An 18,756-nucleotide genomic window follows, 5' to 3' on the forward strand; every position below is an offset into this window, starting at 1 on the left:
GTCAATCACAAGGCAGCAACCAAATCTTTTGCTTTGGTGCCTTCATGGGTCTCTGGTGGGCTTTCATAGAGTCCAACGAATAAGAAGAAGCAGGCACGCGGGCTTTCATAGAATCCAAGCAATTTATGATGTCACAACACACTTATTTTTTTCTGTACCAATAGAATATGCTCTAATACAGGGGTGGCAAGCCCATGTCCCACAACAGCATTTGGAATGGCCCGTGTGAAGATACTCAGGGGATTAGCCACTCCAGGAGGGGCGGGAACTCCACTGGTATCCTCCTCCTGCCACTGGAGCCTCTGTGCGTAGCCGAGCCCCAGCTGTCCTCAACTGCAGACCCCGCCCCCCCCCCCCAGGGTAAAATGGGTGAGGTACGGGGAGGATTGAGCAAGATGGGGGGAGGGGAGGAGGCAGTGGGACAGTGGACTGCCCAAACAAAAACATGCTCATTTATTGGCTTGCCTGGAAAAAAAGGTTGGCCACCCCTGCTCTAATATATCATATCATCTTACTAGCAGGCAAGCACCCAGTTATTGACATCTATGGCATCACAGACAGCAGCCAGCCACTCAAAATTCTGACATCACAAGAGTGAAATGCAAAGACCGTTTCTCATTAATAACAAAATGTAGGGTAAAGATTAGATGTTTAATGGCTAACTCACGTTACAAGGGAATTGCTAGCTTGCAGTAGCACTAAGGTTCCTCCTTCAAGCGAGTGTTACAAGGGTGCAAGGTATGATGGGTTGAAAACTTATTATGGGGAAAAAAAACCTCTTTAAATATAATGTAAGAAAAGGGTCTATTGACAATGGATTTTGTGCAATTTATCCACGTGGCAACATACCATTTATTGATCATTACGTTTTTAGAATCCAATCCCAATATTCTGAAAGGTTACATGAAAGAACGTGACAATTCACAAGACCGCGCACAACTCCGCTGTCCAACTTAATCCGGCAGATATAGAGTTAAACCTAGCCCACATACTGCTTTCTAAAGCCCGAGCAATGTTCGCAACTTGTGGAGCCTTGAAACGTTAAATATTTGACCAGGTGCTAAAAGGTATACACTGCTATGTAAACAAGTTCAAGGCCAGATGTGCTCTATGGCAGATGTTCTCAACTCCAGTCCTCAAGACCCCCAACAGGTCAGGATTTAAGACTATCCCAGCTTCAGCACAGGTGGCTCAGTTGAAGACTGAGCCACCTGTGCTGAAGCAGGGATATCCTGAAAACCTGACAAGAGGGTCCTGAGGACTTGAAAACTCCTCCTCTATGGGTATGTGATCATTGAAACAACAAATCAGTGTATGAGTCAGTAAGCCACATCGTACCATACCGGAACTAGTTCTAGCATGTCAGCCACCTAGTCCGGTGGTACACACACTGAATAGACACTGTGGATCTGTGCAACTCTGCACGTATGTGTCTTGGTTCTGTGCCACATTGCATTTTGCCATTCGTTTCCTAGAATAAGGTCTATGCAAGTATTCATACAGATCGCAGGACTAATGTGTGGAAAGGAACTCCAAACCATCAAACGGATTTATAATGAGATGACGCTGTATGTAGAGGGATTGGGACAGGTTTATTGAATCCCATTTCTCACCCACTTTAACTACTGGATTAAGTAATTCCAATTAACAACAAGTGGAATAAATACTGCAAATACCACAAATGACAAAAAATAAATTAAAAAAGGAAGATCAATGGATGAACGGTTCTCTATTTTTACGTCCATCTGTCCTGCATTCATTTAAACCAGTGAAGTTTGTCACTGTACGTTTTATATTAAAGGCGGAATTAAAGGAAAAAAACACTCCTTAAAATGCATCTATAACAGACATTTAATCCCGTCAGTGCTGCATGAGCTGGTAATACACGGCTTGGCAACACGTTTACGTCCCTTCCAGCACTGAAAGGATTAAAACAAAACCCAACATAATCGGAGGACTCCGCAAGAATCATATGGGCCCTGGCTTCCCACTCCTAGCAGACAGCAGCAACTGAAGGAGTCACCCTACACTTTGAAAGATGATGTGGGGTTGTAGGGTCAGGGAGCTGGGGAGGAAAACCTGCAAAAGACATAAAAGTAGCCAAACGAAGGTCTTCAACAAAAACACTCCAATCACTGAACCACTTTAAAAAGGTCACCCTACGGATATCAATGTATATAGTCCATGCATCTATACAAGACAACCAGCTACGTGGGCTTTCTAGAGCATGCAGGCTCACACAGTTCTATCTGAAGAGGGTCACTTGAAGCATTAAACAAAACACATTCAGTGAACAGGAAGTTAGTAACAACTTCAATGTTTATTTTATACACAAGTGGGGGGGGAAAGCAAATGCTCCAGGTATTCCAGAGAGAGATGAAAGAAAACAAAAAGTTACTTCGTTATACCTGATAACTACGCATGTATTTCTTATTTTTCTGTTAGACTAAAATCCCAAGAAGAAGTATATTTCCACTAAAATGCCGGCCCTAAACAAGTCATATTTTTAAACTTTAAATAAGTCATGACACACACACACACACACACACACACACACACACACACACACACACACACACACACACACACACACACACACACACTTCATTCAAAAATGAATTAAGGATAAATGTTCACATTAAGAAATGTTTTTGTTTTCTTTTGGCTGTAAACAGAAATCTGGACATTGGCTCTCGCATTAAATAACCGATTTGGCTATCGTGTCATTATGATAGATAGATAACATGAAGTGCACATGCCATACAAGGCACCTCTGATCTCCATACACAGGTCCTACCATCATATGCTGGAATTATTACCGTTCGTCACATTAAATGCATTCAGTATACAAGAGAATGCTTGTGCTGGCTAGAACAAATTTGTTGATAGAAAATGAATTACGACAAAGAGGCTTAGAAAGTCGCTAAAATATTTGACAGAACACAAACCCAGCTGATCCCCCAAAATAGTTACCAGTAGCCAAAGGGTCCCCATAATTGCTTGCACCTTCCCAGGCTGCAGTCAGTCCTGAAATAGCATGTGAATTGGAACGCGCCTATCAGAAGCAGAGTTTGATTTGATCTCTAAATAGATTACCATATGTAGACACACACACACACACACACACACACTGAGTTTTAGAATGAAAACCCACCTGGGACACAGGAGAGGGCAGGGATTTAAATAATGCTGGACATAAACCAAGTTTGCTATTGGAGTGTCCCATCAACACATTGCTCTGTTCTCACTCCAGCAGTGAAGGGTTAATGTACAAAGATCTAGTACTAAATGGAAGGTATGATGAAAGTTGTGTGTGTGGATAAGGGGATCAGTACAGGAATAGTAGACCAGATTGTGGTGCTTAAGTGTAACGTGCGTTTGTGTGTGATGGGGGTGTGTCCTTTAGCTGTCATCACACCTCACTTCTGTCCTTCAGCAAAGACATCAAACAAACAGCTGCTGGAAAAAGCTCCCCTCCAGAAATCCTTCAGACTTTGCATCCCCACTCCCCTCCCTCCTACCTCCTGGAAGTTATGCTGGGTAAACTTGTCTGCAATCCTCAGCAGCTCTCGGCACGAGTGAGTGTCGGCAAAGGCTCGGATGCCCAGGCAGTTGGATGGGTCAAGCTGCCTCTTGAGGAATTCGCAGCAGGCTTCCTGGATCTCGGCAAGCTGGAGCAGGCAGGCGGCTGGCAGCAGGGTCTGTACGTTACCCTCCTCCACGGTGATCTGCGAGGTGTATGAGAAGTCGATCAAAAGTTCCATGGCGCGTTCGTCAATGTCTCGGATCACTACCTCTGTCTGGCGGCTCTCAGCCAGCTCGCCAGTGAACATGGCCCGGAAGTAAGGGCTGCAGGCCGACAGGATGACTCGGTGGGCATAGATCTTCTTGGCACCAACCACAAGCACCACGTCGCAGAGCTCCCTGTGCTTGCGCAGGAGGTTGATGACCTCCAGGGTCTGCCGGGGGTGTTTGTCGGAGACATAAGGCATGCGGGCCGGCTGAGGGACCCCCTCTGGCAGCTTGTTGGGGTCTCCCAGGGTGCAACGGTTCGTCACGTCCATACCCGTCTCACCTGGGCGAGTACTGAGACACCTGAGGGTAGAAACAGGAAATAAGAGCACATAAATCACAAAGATTGAATCTGTCCCCGCGCAGTCCACGGTCTCAAAAGCGGACCTAAAAAAGACAGCCAAGTCTGCCCCTTCATAGTGACAGAGTAACTTGGCCTATCCCGCCGTTTAACAGTAAACGCCAAATCTATACAATTTACACCAAGGTAACAATACACGAGCAGAGGATACCTATGGCCTATTGATTTTATTCCTCCCGCAGCAAGCAGAGATGGTTAGCCGACTCCATTTCTAACAAGAGAAAGAAAGAGGTCTATTGAATCCATCTTTCCCACTAAATCACTGGCTCGCTCAATCCACCTCATGGTGCCATACTAAGAGAGAATTAGTGTGTGCTATTATACTACATGTTAGGCATATCTTTGTCTACAGAACACATCAGACACTGGTTCCCAATCAGATTCTCCTATTCATTGCGGGCAAGAAGCCACTTATGTAGCCTCCTTTTAACGAGCTGTGACATGCTTTGTGGTGAATGCCAAGCATCCCCTCTCTCTGTTCAGTGGGTGAAGATTGAAAGGAAGCAGCTTTGCTTCTCCATAAAGATGCAAATGCAACAATTTACAGCTCTGGACAAGTGAAGAGCTTACTGCCCACAATCAGCTCATGTTCTGTGCGTAAACCAAAAACAGGCGTTAAAAACAAGAGGGCTAAAAAATGTTTAAAAAACAAACAAAAAAAACACTAACCACTGCAGCAATGCAGAGGACCCTACACCGGTATTAAACTACAGGTAACACTGTAAACAGGGAACAGAACTAGCCTAGACAAGAGACAGAAGCCCGTTTGAAACCAGCACTCAATTGATGGAGATGGGTTAGAATTATTAAAATGTAACCTTTAATGGTCCCCTATAATAAAATTATATTGGACAAACTAGAGGTAAAAACATACCGCGTGTAACCTATATAATTAAATAAAAGGTAGATACTCGTGCTCTCTCTAATCCACAGAACAGTACTGTAGTTTGTTTTAAGTGTCCTGCGATGGATGTTACCCTATGGGAGGGAAAACAGTATTGCCTGGGGTAAGGTGCAGGTAGTGTAGATAAAACTGTGTATGGGGAAGCTAAATGGTAAGCTCAGAATAGATTGTATTGTATGTCTTTATTTATATAGCGCAATTAATGTACATAGCGCTTCACACCAGTAATACACGTGGTAATCAAATAAATAACAGATAATATAAATAACAGATCATGGGAATAAGTGCTTTACAGGAAAAAGGAGACCAAAAGCGCACCAGCACAAACGGAGCAGGAAGGACCCAAAACAGAAAATAATTAAAAGGGCACTTAATGTGACAAAAGACCCATCCAACGCGTTTCGAACGTCACAGCGTTCTTTTTCAAGGACTGAGACTGAGACTGAGGGTGAGTGGGCTTGTACCATCTACCTTCAGGAGGATAGTACCCATACTATTACACTTTAAGTACTATGTTATTTATTAGTACCCTGGTTTAGTGGTTTGGCTTATTTTTGTTCAGTACACCTGCATTTGAGCGCTTCAGCTACTTTCTACATTGGAATAAGTGCTTTAGACATTAAGGAAGAGGAGTCCCTTCCCCGAGGAGCTTACAGTCTAACATGCGCCGACTGTGCCTAATATATTGGTACACGTAAATCTGGTCTGAATTAGAGTATATAGCTAGGATCCAATGGTGATCCTATATAGGGTATATTCTGTGGCTCAAGTTTACTTATCTATAGTTGCTGCATCGAGACCGCTAAGACGGTCATAGAGGGCTTGTTGACCAAGGTTATGATCTCTTTATTACAGACTAGTGAAGTCTAACCACCAGATAAACTGAGCAAACTAGCAACGGTCTATATGAAGTATAAGAAGTATTTTTGAAGTATAATTATATATATATATAACCAATTAATAATTACCGATGACTAGAACATATAATGTGTATTCCTGTGTCTAAATTGCCAATAATACTTTTTATCTAATCCATATATACAGGAGTAAGCCTTAATAGGTACAGGAACACCTATGGAGATAGCCTTAAACCCCACAGCCCAGATGAGTGGGTAGTAGGTGTACTGATAAGGACAGTGGTCACCTGATGGTAATAGGATGGCCGTGCAGCACACAGGATCTAGAATAATGTATAAAAATATCTCCTGACAATATAGCAGGTTACCAGCCAAACAGCCAGTTGTATATATGCTGCACTGCTATCTTACTACCACAGTTATCTACACTACCTTACCCCAGGTAATACTGTTTTGCCTTTCATAGGGCAACATCCACAACAGGACACTTTAAACAAACTACGGTTCTGTGGATCAGAGAGAGCACTAGTGTATATCTTTATTTAATTATATAAGTTACACACGGTGTATGTTTGTACCTCTAGTTCTATATATCTGCCCCTGCCACCGTCACACCCCAATACAGTAGACTGTAGCAAGAGCTTTCTTCCCTTCCCCCTCGTTTAATTAAGAAAGTAAACAGAGTAGATGGTTAGAGAGAGAACTCCTTACTCTTCCCTAGACCTTCATGAGCCAGCCCATCCTCATCAGATCACACCTCACAAACGACCTGGCGCAGCAGGGAATCAAATACTGGCCTCTAATTGACCTTCACTTTTTCGCACCTGTGAGCAGGGATTCATTCCCATTTGTAACGGTCTGTTCATTTGGTAGAATGCTTTTATAGCAAGCTGTGCTTGATGTCTCTGTATAGCAATCCCAATAAACTGCAGAATAAGTTAACACACACACACACACTTTTCCCCCAACCCCCTGCATAATGGATCCTTACCCCAATTTAATTTCTAGTACATGAAGCCCAGAGAAATAAGAATAGTTTCCACATTCCAAAAAAGGCAATGGCCCTAACCACCAAGACCCATAACAGGCAAGCACCCCCAGAGTTTGGATTCCTAAAGTATTTATCTCTGACCACCAGACCTCTTGTACTACAGAATTGAGCGACAGCTTGCTCTGGGGAAGGAAGAGGGAGGTTGGAAAGAAGCCAAGATCTGTGAGGTCCTCTGAAGGGAACTATCACTAGCATGCATTAATGAGACAGAGTGGGGGGGCGGGGGGGGGCTAAGAGTGCTTGTTGAATATGGAAACACGCAGTAGAGGCAAATACCAACTCTAATTAGAGAAATCATGTAAGCAGATCTCGAGAAGAGAAGTGCTTAGCCAGCACAATCTTCGCCAACAAATACAGAGCTTTAAAATCGATTGTGTGTGCCAGGCAGAAAAGTCAGTGCTTTAGACTCAGAGACAGATGCAGACTGCTATACCATTTTGGGGAACGTGAGAGTTCTCCATAATGCACAGAGCTTTTGAAGTCTCCTAAGTTCTTTATTCAAATGTACTGATTATAGCTGGAACAACCAGTCGCCTACATGTTGAGAACAATTCCTCCTTATTTATAGCCCACTCTGGTATTTTTGAATATTCTGTCATTGAAATTCACCTTCCCATTAAATAGACAGCTAATTGAAGGGGATGCCGTTCGGAATATAGGTGCACAAACAAGTTCTGGTGAGTAAGAACGGGACAAACTCTCCACCATACAGGTATGACAAAGGACACTTATGGAGGACTTTCACATGTCACAGACTGTTCCTCCAAACCTGCCTCACCCCATAATCACATAGAATACAGTGCATCCACTGCAGCAGGGGCCTCTGGGTAATGACATGCTTACTTATAAAAGGGTTCTGTATATAGTAAAGGTAAAGCAAACCCCTGAATTACAAACGTCTTAAAAGCTAGTGCCTGAGAGTGACTTGCCCCAGGTAACAAACAGCTGCAATTGATCTAGACCTCGTACCCGATTGATCTCTCTGACATTTGAAATAGGCTCGGGGTGTACGGACCCCCACAGATTATACCTGGACTTTCTCATTGTGCACCGCAGGACCACAGACGCACACTATTTTTTTTTTAAATTAGATATCCAACAATCCTTTGAACTAAAACCACCCTCTTTTCTGCTCATCAACCTTACACCTTCTCATATTTGACTTTGCATATTAGAGCACTAGGTTTTCTATTGCGATGCTTAGACAGGTCTTAACGCTCAGACCCATGGGACTAATGATAGATCTGTGAAGGAGGCTCCAAGTTACCAGATTGTTTGCTCCCCAGTACAAAATCATGTAAACAATGTTACATGTCCCCAAAAAAAGAACAGGACAGATAAAGCCTCCAGCACAGGTGCAATATCCCTGCCCCAACAGCAGATCAGGTCATTCCTCCCTGAAAGTAATTTTTGACAGTGCATAATCAGCCATTGAGCTGAATGGCCAACACGATCTCTTTAACGAATAGCTCCTGAGGTTGACGAAGATCCCCAAGTGTAGGTGGCAAAGGCAGGTCTCCAGATTCCAAGTCCTGCTTCACTTCCCGTAAAGCCCTGCTGTAAGATACAGTACATAAACACATTGGGAGATGCAATGCAGGTTCCCCCTGAACATTGGCATATACACCGCCCCAAATCAAACTGAGAATTGCTGAGAAAAGGGATGCCAGAGAACTACTGCTTCTCCTCCTGCAAATCGCACACCCTTTTCCTAATCAGGCCATTAAAATCCTTTGGCCTCACTTCTGCTATTGACAATATAAATGACGTCCACTATGTAGCCTTATATTCATTGTCTAACTAGGTTCTTCCCTGTAGCCATGTGCCCAACCCCTCCCGAGGCAATGAGTCCCTTTACCAGGCTATGAGATCTGGCATCGGTCTGTCCCTCTCTTTTCAGCATCTGACTCTGCAAGGAGTTGCTGCTGCGATCTGCAGGAGTGAGAGGGAAGGCACAGGAAGGTTTAACTGGCTGCTCTCTCTGGCTCTCATTTCATTAATGGAACAGCTGCAAGGTGAAACGGGATCTGGGGCTAGCATGCAGGGGCTTAGCACCTGGTCTCAACCCTTGGCTTGGGAGAAATCATTTAAATGCATTTTATATAGGGGGCGGGAGGGGTAGGTTGTGGCTCTTCCTGAAATTACAGCGCGTTTCATTATAAAATATATATATTTTATAATGAACTAGGTTTTTCAAGGAGATTGGCTAAATTTAAAAAAAAAAAAAAAAAAAAGGAGGCATTAGCGGGCCTGGTCCCCAATTTCCAAAAATATTTATCCCTTCAGTAGCACAAGAACAGTGTTCAAGTCGTTAGTTCTGCTAAAGAGCTCTGCATAACAAAGGTCTCTTCAATAAGGGTTAGTGACGGAAATAACTCCGGCGCTCTCTCTAACCAATGAAAATATAAAAGTAACCAGTTTTGATACTACCGTGATACAGGACACCTGCGTGCACCCCGATATCAATGCACTACTTCGGAGCCCAGTGTCTGCTGCTCAACCCCCAGGGTCTTTCAGGGACCCCCAAACAGAAGCAAAAGATAAAGAGATATATAAGGGGAGCGCAGGTGTAAGGACAGATAAATAGCCCCCAAAAGGGTTGGTTAATAGAACCACTGTATCACTGAGATCAGCACAAGTGCTCGGAGAGACAGTCAATGCATTCACACAGTGGTAAATCGCAGGATTAAAAAATGGTGACATATGCATATAATATGTATATACTATGCTACATCACATAGCCTCCAGCCTCCCAGTTATATCAGGCAGGTAGTCTCCCAAAAGGGATTCAGCTCGTGTGATTCAGAACCTACTTCATTGGAAGCTGGTAGGACGCTATTTTGCTCCCCGCTAGTGGCAGTGACAGGTTTAAGGAAGATACACCTAGTTTACTTTTTTTTTTTTTTTTACCACAATTCAACACCCATATAAGTATTTTAAATCATCAAAGTTATTTTGTAAACATTGCTGAGGGGTTTGATTTCCTTTGGCTGCTCCCTCTTGTCTGAGTGTGTGATCAGCAAGAGTTTTCACTGCTAGAGACACCCTTTCCTCCATCCTCTTATCTTTCGCTCCATGATAAGGACAGGTTAGTTAATAATAGCACACACAAAAAAATACAAATAAAATAAACTTCATTGACAACACTCTCCCATTTAGAGGGCCCTATAACATGTCAAATCGATGGAGGGTAACCTCCCTCTAACTCACAGAATTTTAACAGATATGGGGGTGCTACCTCCGAAATATCAAAAGATATTCAAAGCTGTATTTGGGTGTACAGCGCGTGCAGAAATCCCATACAGTGCACGCCGCAAATACGAGTGTAAAGTTGTCAGTATTCAAATCAAATTTTAATAGGCATAATTATAATAAATGTATTACAGAGCAGAGAGTAGCTTTTATTATCAAGCAGAAATGTGTGGGGGCAGCTTGGGTTAGAGCCCGAATGCTCAGCACATCTCCCCAGTAGTTTGAGTCATTGATGCTAGGCTGCAGATTCAGTGGATACAGATGCAGTTGAAATAATGCTGAACTGCATGCGAGCAGCCGCTCCTCTCTGCAATACATGTATTTTAATTATGCCTATTAAAATTTGATTTTAATACTGCCAACTTTACACTCGTTTTTGCAGTGGTGTGCACCGTATGGGATTTCTGCACGCTGTGTACCCTAGTACAACTTTGAATGCCCTATAATATGCAATTAGTCACTCATTTTCAAGAAGAAAAAAAAATAGTCAAATCTTTGCTTTTAGCATAGAAGTTAGATTTCTTTACGGAAGCCAATTAGATTGGCAACTTGCTTACAATAAGTGGGGGTTTTTGGGCCAGCTATGTGGGATGGCATCTTTGAAGACTTACTCAGCAACTCCCTATCCCAGCCTCATCATCCTCCCCATCTCCCTTCCAAATATAGCAGAGTTGGGTTGGTTCTGTGGCTTTCAGCCTCCCCAGCTGCCTCGCTGATACCACATTTGAACACCCAGCTGTCATTCTCTGTCCCCCTCTTCCCCCAGACTCTGCCTATAGTCATCACTTCCCTGTTCCCTTGTACGATTCCCTCTGCTCGACTAATTTACACAACATCCTTTCCCCGGCTCCTCCGACGGCACATAACAAATCCCTTCTATGCCTTGGTTTAAAGGAAGCCTGGCTTTTCTTTTTTTTTTTGCACTGGCCAAAACACTGATCTGGGTCAATCGCTCCAGGGAGTTTGGAGGAAACTTGCTCTACCTTAATGGCAGAAGCAATTCAAAGGGCCTAAGGCCGCGTCCATGGTCAGCGAGACCGTGCGGATGAGTGCGCGCGCGGCGCGATCACAATGCTTAAGGCAACGATCGCACCCATAGAACACACATGCTTGCGGCGCGCGAGTAATCAAATATATTTTATTCCACGGCACGACAGCCAGGTCACGTGAACGGTTCGCCAAATGAGGGCGAACCAGCTCCGTGACGTCATGGCCACGAACCCCAGACACGCCTCTCCATCGCGTCTAGCCTGGCCACAAAACACGCTTGACGTCACGCGCACAGCGAGCGCATGGTCACCATGGACCCAGCCTAATTTATCTGAATAAACCAACTGGGCAAACTCGCTCAAACTGTGGTGGGTAAAGGAGAATCGGGTGCTACCTAGGATTGAATACAGATACATGCAGCACATAGGAGGTAGAAAGAATCCTATTGGTAGGTGCACTCCTATGATGTATATTATAAATCTATTAATTCAAGATACAGCACCGTGGATTAAGCTGAGATGGGCACACCAGGCTCCTGTGATAAATTCACATTTACTATGCCAGACAAAAAAAAATGATACTATATATTTCCCAAGGTATCAGTGTAGAGAAGGACAGACGCGATTTAAAAAAGGTAGTTTATTTGGACAGACGCAATTTAAAAAAAGGTAGTTTATTTACAAATATACTAAAAATAAAATATATGATCGAGTAAAAAATGAGGGTCAACGGTGTGGGTAATACACCTAGGGTGAAGGTAGTGAAATATTATAACAATCCAACCCTAGAGATGCTTATTGTATTGGTAGATACAATGAAGGCTGTTTAGAGTGTAATCCAGGAGGGGTGTAAGAACAAACACAGTCAGCTGGCTTGCTACTGTGTGTCAGATAATGAGGGATGTCAATTAGCCTTAAGGAGCCCTACTCACTACAGTAATAACCAGATGAATTACCTCCAAGTATAAAATGGGTGCTAAATGCATCATAGATCTGCTTCAATATTAGCTGCTGGATCATACAGTACACTAGGTGGCTATAGAATGGATTGTAACTACTGTATTTGTAGCCTTAATCAAGCCCCAGGTAAGTCTGTCTATGAATGAACCACAGAAATAGATGTAAGCAAAATACACCAATCCCTTAAATAAGCAGGTGTCACAGATTGACCTATAGAGATTGCCTGCTGGGTTATTGTTTAAAGTGTAGTTGCTAGGTGGAAGTGAAAAAGGGTTAATCAATCCCTTATGGAGACTATACATTTGCTACTGATAGTTTGTAACAAAATCTATAGTGAATACACATACATCTTACTATATATTTGTGAAAGCGTCTTATGTTTCTATGTCTGTATGTGTCTCCCTGTGTCCCTCCCTGTGTCCCTAGCGGCAATCCCATTGGACCTTGAGCCAGGCCAATAACATTGCTCCCTTGGCCCGCCCGCCCCCGCACATGAGGTGAAGTGAAGGACACGGACACACACACCCCACCCCCCTCGCCCATCCAACCTCTCACCCCCCCGCCCTCCTCAACGGCTGCCCGGCCTTGACCCCCCCCGCCCTTCCCGGCGGCTGGCCCGCAACAACGGAACCCCCCCTATCACCACTCCGCGGGACCTGACAAACATCACCCTCTCTCCCGGTGCTCACCCTCTCTCCCGGTGCTCCCGCCCACAGACCGCTTCCCCCCCCCCCCCCCCCAGAGCACGCTCTCGCCGCTCTCACCTTCAGGCCTAGAGGCCGCGCCCCTAGCTCACCATCCCCGCGAGCGCTGCTCCGGCTCTCACAGTCGGGAGCTGTACGGGCCCACACCACCTCCTCACCTGAGCATCTCAGCTCTGCCTCGCCGGGGGGAACGGAGACCGCCAAGGAACCCGAGGAGGAGGAGCACGGCCCGGTGCGAGGTAAGTAACCGCGCGGGAAGGGATCTTTCAACCACCCCGGCCCTTCACCCCCCCACCCCCGGCCCTTCACCCCCCGGCCCGGCCCTTCACCCCCCCCGGCCCTGCCCTTCACCCCCCCGGCCCTGCCCTTTGCCCCCACCCTGCCTGCCCTTCGCCCCCATCCCCACACTCCCTGCCCTTTGCCCCCATCCCCACACTCCCTGCCCTTTGCCCCCATCCCCACACTCCCTGCCCTTTGCCCCCATCCCCACACTCCCTGCCCTTTGCCCCCATCCCCACACTCCCTGCCCTTTGCCCCCATCCCCACACTCCCTGCCCTTCGCCCCCATCCCCACACTCCCTGCCCTTCGCTCCCCCCTCCCCACACTCCCTGCCCTTCGCTCCCCCCTCCCCCCTCCCTGCCCTTCGCCCCCTCTCCCCCCTCCCTGCCCTTCGCCCCCTCTCCCCCCTCCCTGCCCTTCGCCCCCTCTCCCCCCTCCCTGCCCTTCGCCCCCTCTCCCCCCTCCCTGCCCTTCGCCCCCTCTCCCCCCTCCCTGCCCTTCGCCCCCTCTCCCCCCTCCCTGCCCTTCGCCCCCTCTCCCCCCTCCCTGCCCTTCGCCCCCTCTCCCCCCTCCCTGCCCTTCGCCCCCTCTCCCCCCTCCCTGCCCTTCGCCCCCTCTCCCCCCTCCCTGCCCTTCGCCCCCTCTCCCCCCTCCCTGCCCTTCGCCCCCTCTCCCCCCTCCCTGCCCTTCGCCCCCTCTCCCCCCTCCCTGCCCTTCGCCCCCTCTCCCCCCTCCCTGCCCTTCGCCCCCTCTCCCCCCTCCCTGCCCTTCGCCCCCTCTCCCCCCTCCCTGCCCTTCGCCCCCTCTCCCCCCTCCCTGCCCTTTCCCGCCTCTCCCCCCTCCCTGCCCTTCCCCGCCCCTCCACGCCCCCCGCCCCAGAAATCACGGGCAACGCCGGGTTTATCAGCTAGTACATATATAATTGAGACACACAGAGACACAAAGAAGACCCTATAAACAAGCAGATATATCTGTAAATGAAATCTACACAAGATATGTGGGATAATGCAAAATAACACATTTTATTATACAAAAAAAAAAATTATATTATATATTATATAATATATACAGTATATCACAAAAAGTTAAAAAATAACATTAAAAAAAAAAAAAAAAAAAAACAGGCAGACAACACAAAAACCTCCTGTAAGTAGGAAGATGTGACAGAACTATAAACAGTGCAAATTACATATATAATTGTAGCTTAGCTCTGTGCCCCACAGCAACCCATTTAAGGCAAGATCAAAAAATGCCCAAAAAGCGGTTTGCTAAGAACCAAACAAAACAGAGTGCTGCAAGTAGCAGTTAGACCCAAAAAGCCTCACTGCTATGGCGGCGTATAACCGGATACCAGAGGGAGAAGGCCCTACAGGTACGCTGTTTCTCCCCTGGTAATACCGGACCCTCAGATGATGTCACTCATGACGCGTTGGCGTACCCAACAATCGCTTTGCCGGCACTGTAGCTGCTTGTGGGGTGGCGCCAGAGAGACAAAGGAAGACTTTTTAAACCATTTGGTTGTCTTGGTTACGGAATAGACAAAAAGCCCCAATGCACATCCAATATGACACATCAGCTAATTACTATATGTTTTTCTTCTCATAAGTATGGGTCATTTAGTTCAATCCTCTGGCTAAAACATTTCAAGCGTGCAACCATGTCAAGGTAAACCCTATCAGCAGGTCCTAAACTACCAATTGTATACAGTGTCCTTTTATATTTCTTCCACTGTATTAAGTCCAATTCATCTTCCTCTGACTTCCTCTTGCTCTCTGGGGGTTATTCAGTAAACCAAAATAGTTCAGGGCACTATCCCATAGAAAACACCCATTGGCTCTAATGGGAGTTTATTTATTTTATTTCTTTATAAAAATGTTTTACCAGGAAGTAATACATTGAGAGTTACCTCTCGTTTTCAAGTATGTCCTGGGATTTCCGTGAAATAGTGCCCCGATCAACACTATGGCATTTTAATGAATAACCCACTCTGTGCTATAACAAGAAGAGTGGAAAGTGTCAATTGATACACATACAACAAATGTTCATTAACTCTCTCCATTCTCACAGGGGCAGGACGAATCAGGTATCATGCACTGAACTAGACCAATGAGTTCAACTAGTAAGGCAGAGAAGATCCCACTTCAGTACCTGGCCTTCTTGTGGCTGATGTGCTCAGTCCCCGGCTGCATGACATTTTCGGAGTAGCCTTGTACATTCCAAATGATCTGGCAAGCCTGTAAATACTGTATAAAGAAGCCTGGTTTGTGGCCCCTTCTGGAATTCATTTGGTATGGACCAAGATACCATGGAGTTGGCTTGCCATATTGTATGTTACTCACATTGCAGTGTTGCCAGACCATGCTAGCTCATTGGGAACTACTGGTAAGGATGGCAAGCCAGATGTCACGGTATAAAAAAAGTGGTCATAAAGACTTGGAGTACAGTTTAAAGTGTCTTGTGGATGCCAATTTAAACAAACAGAAAAATCCTTGCTCTCAGTGAGAACTAAACACATTAGATTCCCGACTATACTGGGCAGGCTAATATATAGCGTTGAATATTGTCTTGAAACAACATTGGTTTCTGTGGACACGTACTGATACCTGTCTCATAGAACCGCTCTCCCCACTGCAGTGTGTGTCCAACCCGCAGCGCTTGAAATCCGTTGCCAACAGGTTGTTTGGCATCACAGGCAGCGGATACTTCAAGCTGCCTAACTAAGGATCAGTTTTCCCCAGAGCACTAGTAGGTTTTCTAGTCTGGGATGTAAACTCCTTCACAACCATATTGATCAAAGTTTAGTCCAATTAGATAATTGAACGTGGGGGGGGGGGGAGTCTAACAGTTAGAGATTTGATTTTCTAAATCTCCTTTAGTGGCAAACAGCCAATTTTTATTTATTTGCAAATATAATCACAAGAGCTAGGCACGTTACAGAAGTGAACACTTATCTACGTGAGAACAAATGCAAAGTCCATTTGTCCATCCCATCCAAGGAATATCTGTGCTAAGTACAACAGAAAGCACAAAAAAAAAAAAACACACGTTCAAAATAACTGTACTATGTTTTAAATAGTATTGCAAATAAAACTAACATGTTTGGCTAAATAGTTACAAAGTCTACAGTATCAGCACATTTCAATTAGTTCATTGTGGGTGTGCTAACTTTTAATAGACCAATACGAAAATTCACCATAGGTAAAAGTATAGAGTTTTCAAAACCTCACACTTCATGTGTACTCAACATTACAACCCACAAGAGGTCACACCACAGTCTGTGCAAAGTGTTATTGTAAAACTGTTTTTTTTGTGGTTCCATTTCTAATTAAGTTACTACTATACCATATATTACTATACATTTCATAGTGTCAATCTCTTTAGAACATTCAATTACTACAATATTTTGTACAGAGACTCTCAGAAGGTGTGGATTGTATGTGGCCCTTGGGTGGGTGAGGCCAGCAATGCGATGTACTCTCTGCATAGCTGGCTAGTTCCTGCAGAATCCACTTAAGTATTTAGTCTTAATCCGTCTGCAACTTTAATCTAATCGATTATACGGCTACAAAGGCCTCAGAACCTGCAGCACTTACCTACGCATTGGCTTTCTGTCCATGCACAGGGAAGAGAATCCTTCATGCCAAATTTAGCAATTGACGAGAGAGAAGCATGGAGTTTTTGGACTAAGCGTGTAACTGGGACCAGAATTCTGCTTTCACACATCGGCTCTCAGCTCTGTTTTGCCCATGATCCACTGGGATGACAGAAACAGCGAGTCTTCCTGCATCTGAAAGTAGAGGCATGTAGATACTTAATCAGTGTTGGGTGCTAAGCACTTCACTATGTGTGAGAAGGAAGAAGAAACAGACGTTATTAACACAATTGGACTGTAGTGGGTGGCCCTTTTCTGGCTCCAACCCTTTTACTTCCGGTACCCAAACTAGATTGTAAGCTCTTCGGCACAGCAGCTCACTGTGTCTATATTCTTTTTTTCCACCTAGCCAAATTCATTAGTGTGCTAAACAAGAAAAAAAGTATTTCCACAAAGCCGCCTGAGTTATATAAAACTGAGTATGTGCATGTTTGCAAATGTCATGAGTGATAGTGTCATTACAAGGTCCCTAAAGCCCCCAAAAAAATGAAAAAATAATCAATGCAGCCACCGTGCCTCTGCGAATTAACATTTCATTGTTTTACCTATGCCTCATGCACATCAGCTTTGAGATATTTTATGTTGAAACCAAGACCCCAAGAAAGGTAAATTCTTTAAACAAAAACAAATACCTGAACACTAACAGCTTAACATTTGAAATCACAATGCTACCTTTCCAAACTCTTCACCTTCTATTAGTTCCAGCGTGTAGTTCAGCAAACAATGTCTTGAAACACGTCATCCACATACAAGGATCTCCTTGGCAGTCACATTTGCAATGTTTTGTCCATCAATTGTCTTTTAAACATGCAGCATCCCCATTATATACCAACATGCTCACACAGACTGAATTAGAGGTAGAAAGACTGCTGTGAAAGCATCTCAAACAAAAATGACTTTTGTTCACTACAAACAACCAGGTCGGCCGGGCATCACATGTAAAACCAACGTGAACCTGTCTGACACACAGGTCCGATAGTGGAATCTGTTATTGCCACAGATAACACTAATAGACTGCCATTCAGGCACTCAGCAAGTAGCTTACCACTTCTTATTTATATGTACAGTGTTCTTGTGCCTTTTTGTCCCCATTTATTTTATAAACAATTTCTATTAAGTTTTTTTTTTTAGAAAACTACCACATCACCAATATCAACATGTGCGAAGGGGAACATAGGTACTGTATTTGGCCACAACAGTGTAATACCCCAAGGCCGCGCTTACAGTGCCGGCGACGACCGATGACATCACCCGTTGCCACTAGCGAAAGTTATAATTTAACTTTCAGTGACGTCGCTGGCGACCCGGGTCATTGATTGGTTTACAGACAGTCACATGTGGCGACAGACTGTAAACAAAAAAAAAAAAAAAAAAAAAAAAAAAAAATCAAATTTACCCCGCTTCAAATGTTTGGTTGCGACGTCGCTCTTACTATAAGCGCTGGTGACAGAGTCAATTGTTTTGTTGCGACGGCGCATCGCCGTCGCGGGCGCTATAAGCGCAGCCTAAGCTAGCCTAGGTCTACTCTGACAATATACAATTACTACTACTTTAAGCGAGTGCACATTAAATGGGTTCTTGGATACTGCTCCACTTTTGGTAGCCGTAGCCACACTCTTTCTGTCCAGGGTCCTGATAAATCTGCCCCTGGTTTAAGGCGTTACATTCGGAAGAAAAGGGAATCAAAAATCAACTGTGAATACTTGTCGCCTACAATCTGCAGATTAAATTGTTCGTTTGACACAAATACTGCAAAGAAACAGAGAAAAATCGCTGCTGCCAGTATGTTGAGGGGCTTCCATGTGAAGCTCAAAAGGCCAAAGTGATGTTTAACCAATGTCTAAACTCGTAAAGAGGATTGCAGCCACAGATCCTGGAAGATCAGTGTGGATTCCTTGATCTGTGGAAAATAGCTGAAGCGCTCAAATACAGGTATAATAACCAAAATAAGCCA

The 18,756-nt window shown here is 44.9% G+C and overlaps 1 protein-coding gene across 2 annotated transcripts in view; it reads right to left on the reverse strand.

Annotated features, from left to right (window-relative positions):
* Positions 1 to 16,959, reverse strand: part of KLHL20 (kelch like family member 20) — a 39,607-nt gene extending 22,648 nt beyond the window's left edge. Inside the window, exons 1-2 of one of the 2 annotated variants that reach the window (XM_075616691.1) lie at positions 16,744 to 16,959; positions 3,522 to 4,095 (exon numbers count right to left, since the gene is read on the reverse strand). In XM_075616691.1, coding sequence (XP_075472806.1) covers positions 3,522 to 4,095; positions 16,744 to 16,766 — 597 coding nt within the window. In that variant the 5' untranslated portion in view covers positions 16,767 to 16,959. Of the gene's footprint in view, positions 1 to 3,521; positions 4,096 to 8,823; positions 8,898 to 16,743 lie in introns of those variants that run through there. The other variant, XM_075616692.1, reaches the window with a different exon arrangement.
* Between the last annotated feature and the right edge of the window lie 1,797 nt (positions 16,960 to 18,756).

This window comes from Ascaphus truei, chromosome 10, assembly GCF_040206685.1.
Source record: "Ascaphus truei isolate aAscTru1 chromosome 10, aAscTru1.hap1, whole genome shotgun sequence".
Lineage (NCBI taxonomy): Eukaryota > Metazoa > Chordata > Amphibia > Anura > Ascaphidae > Ascaphus > Ascaphus truei.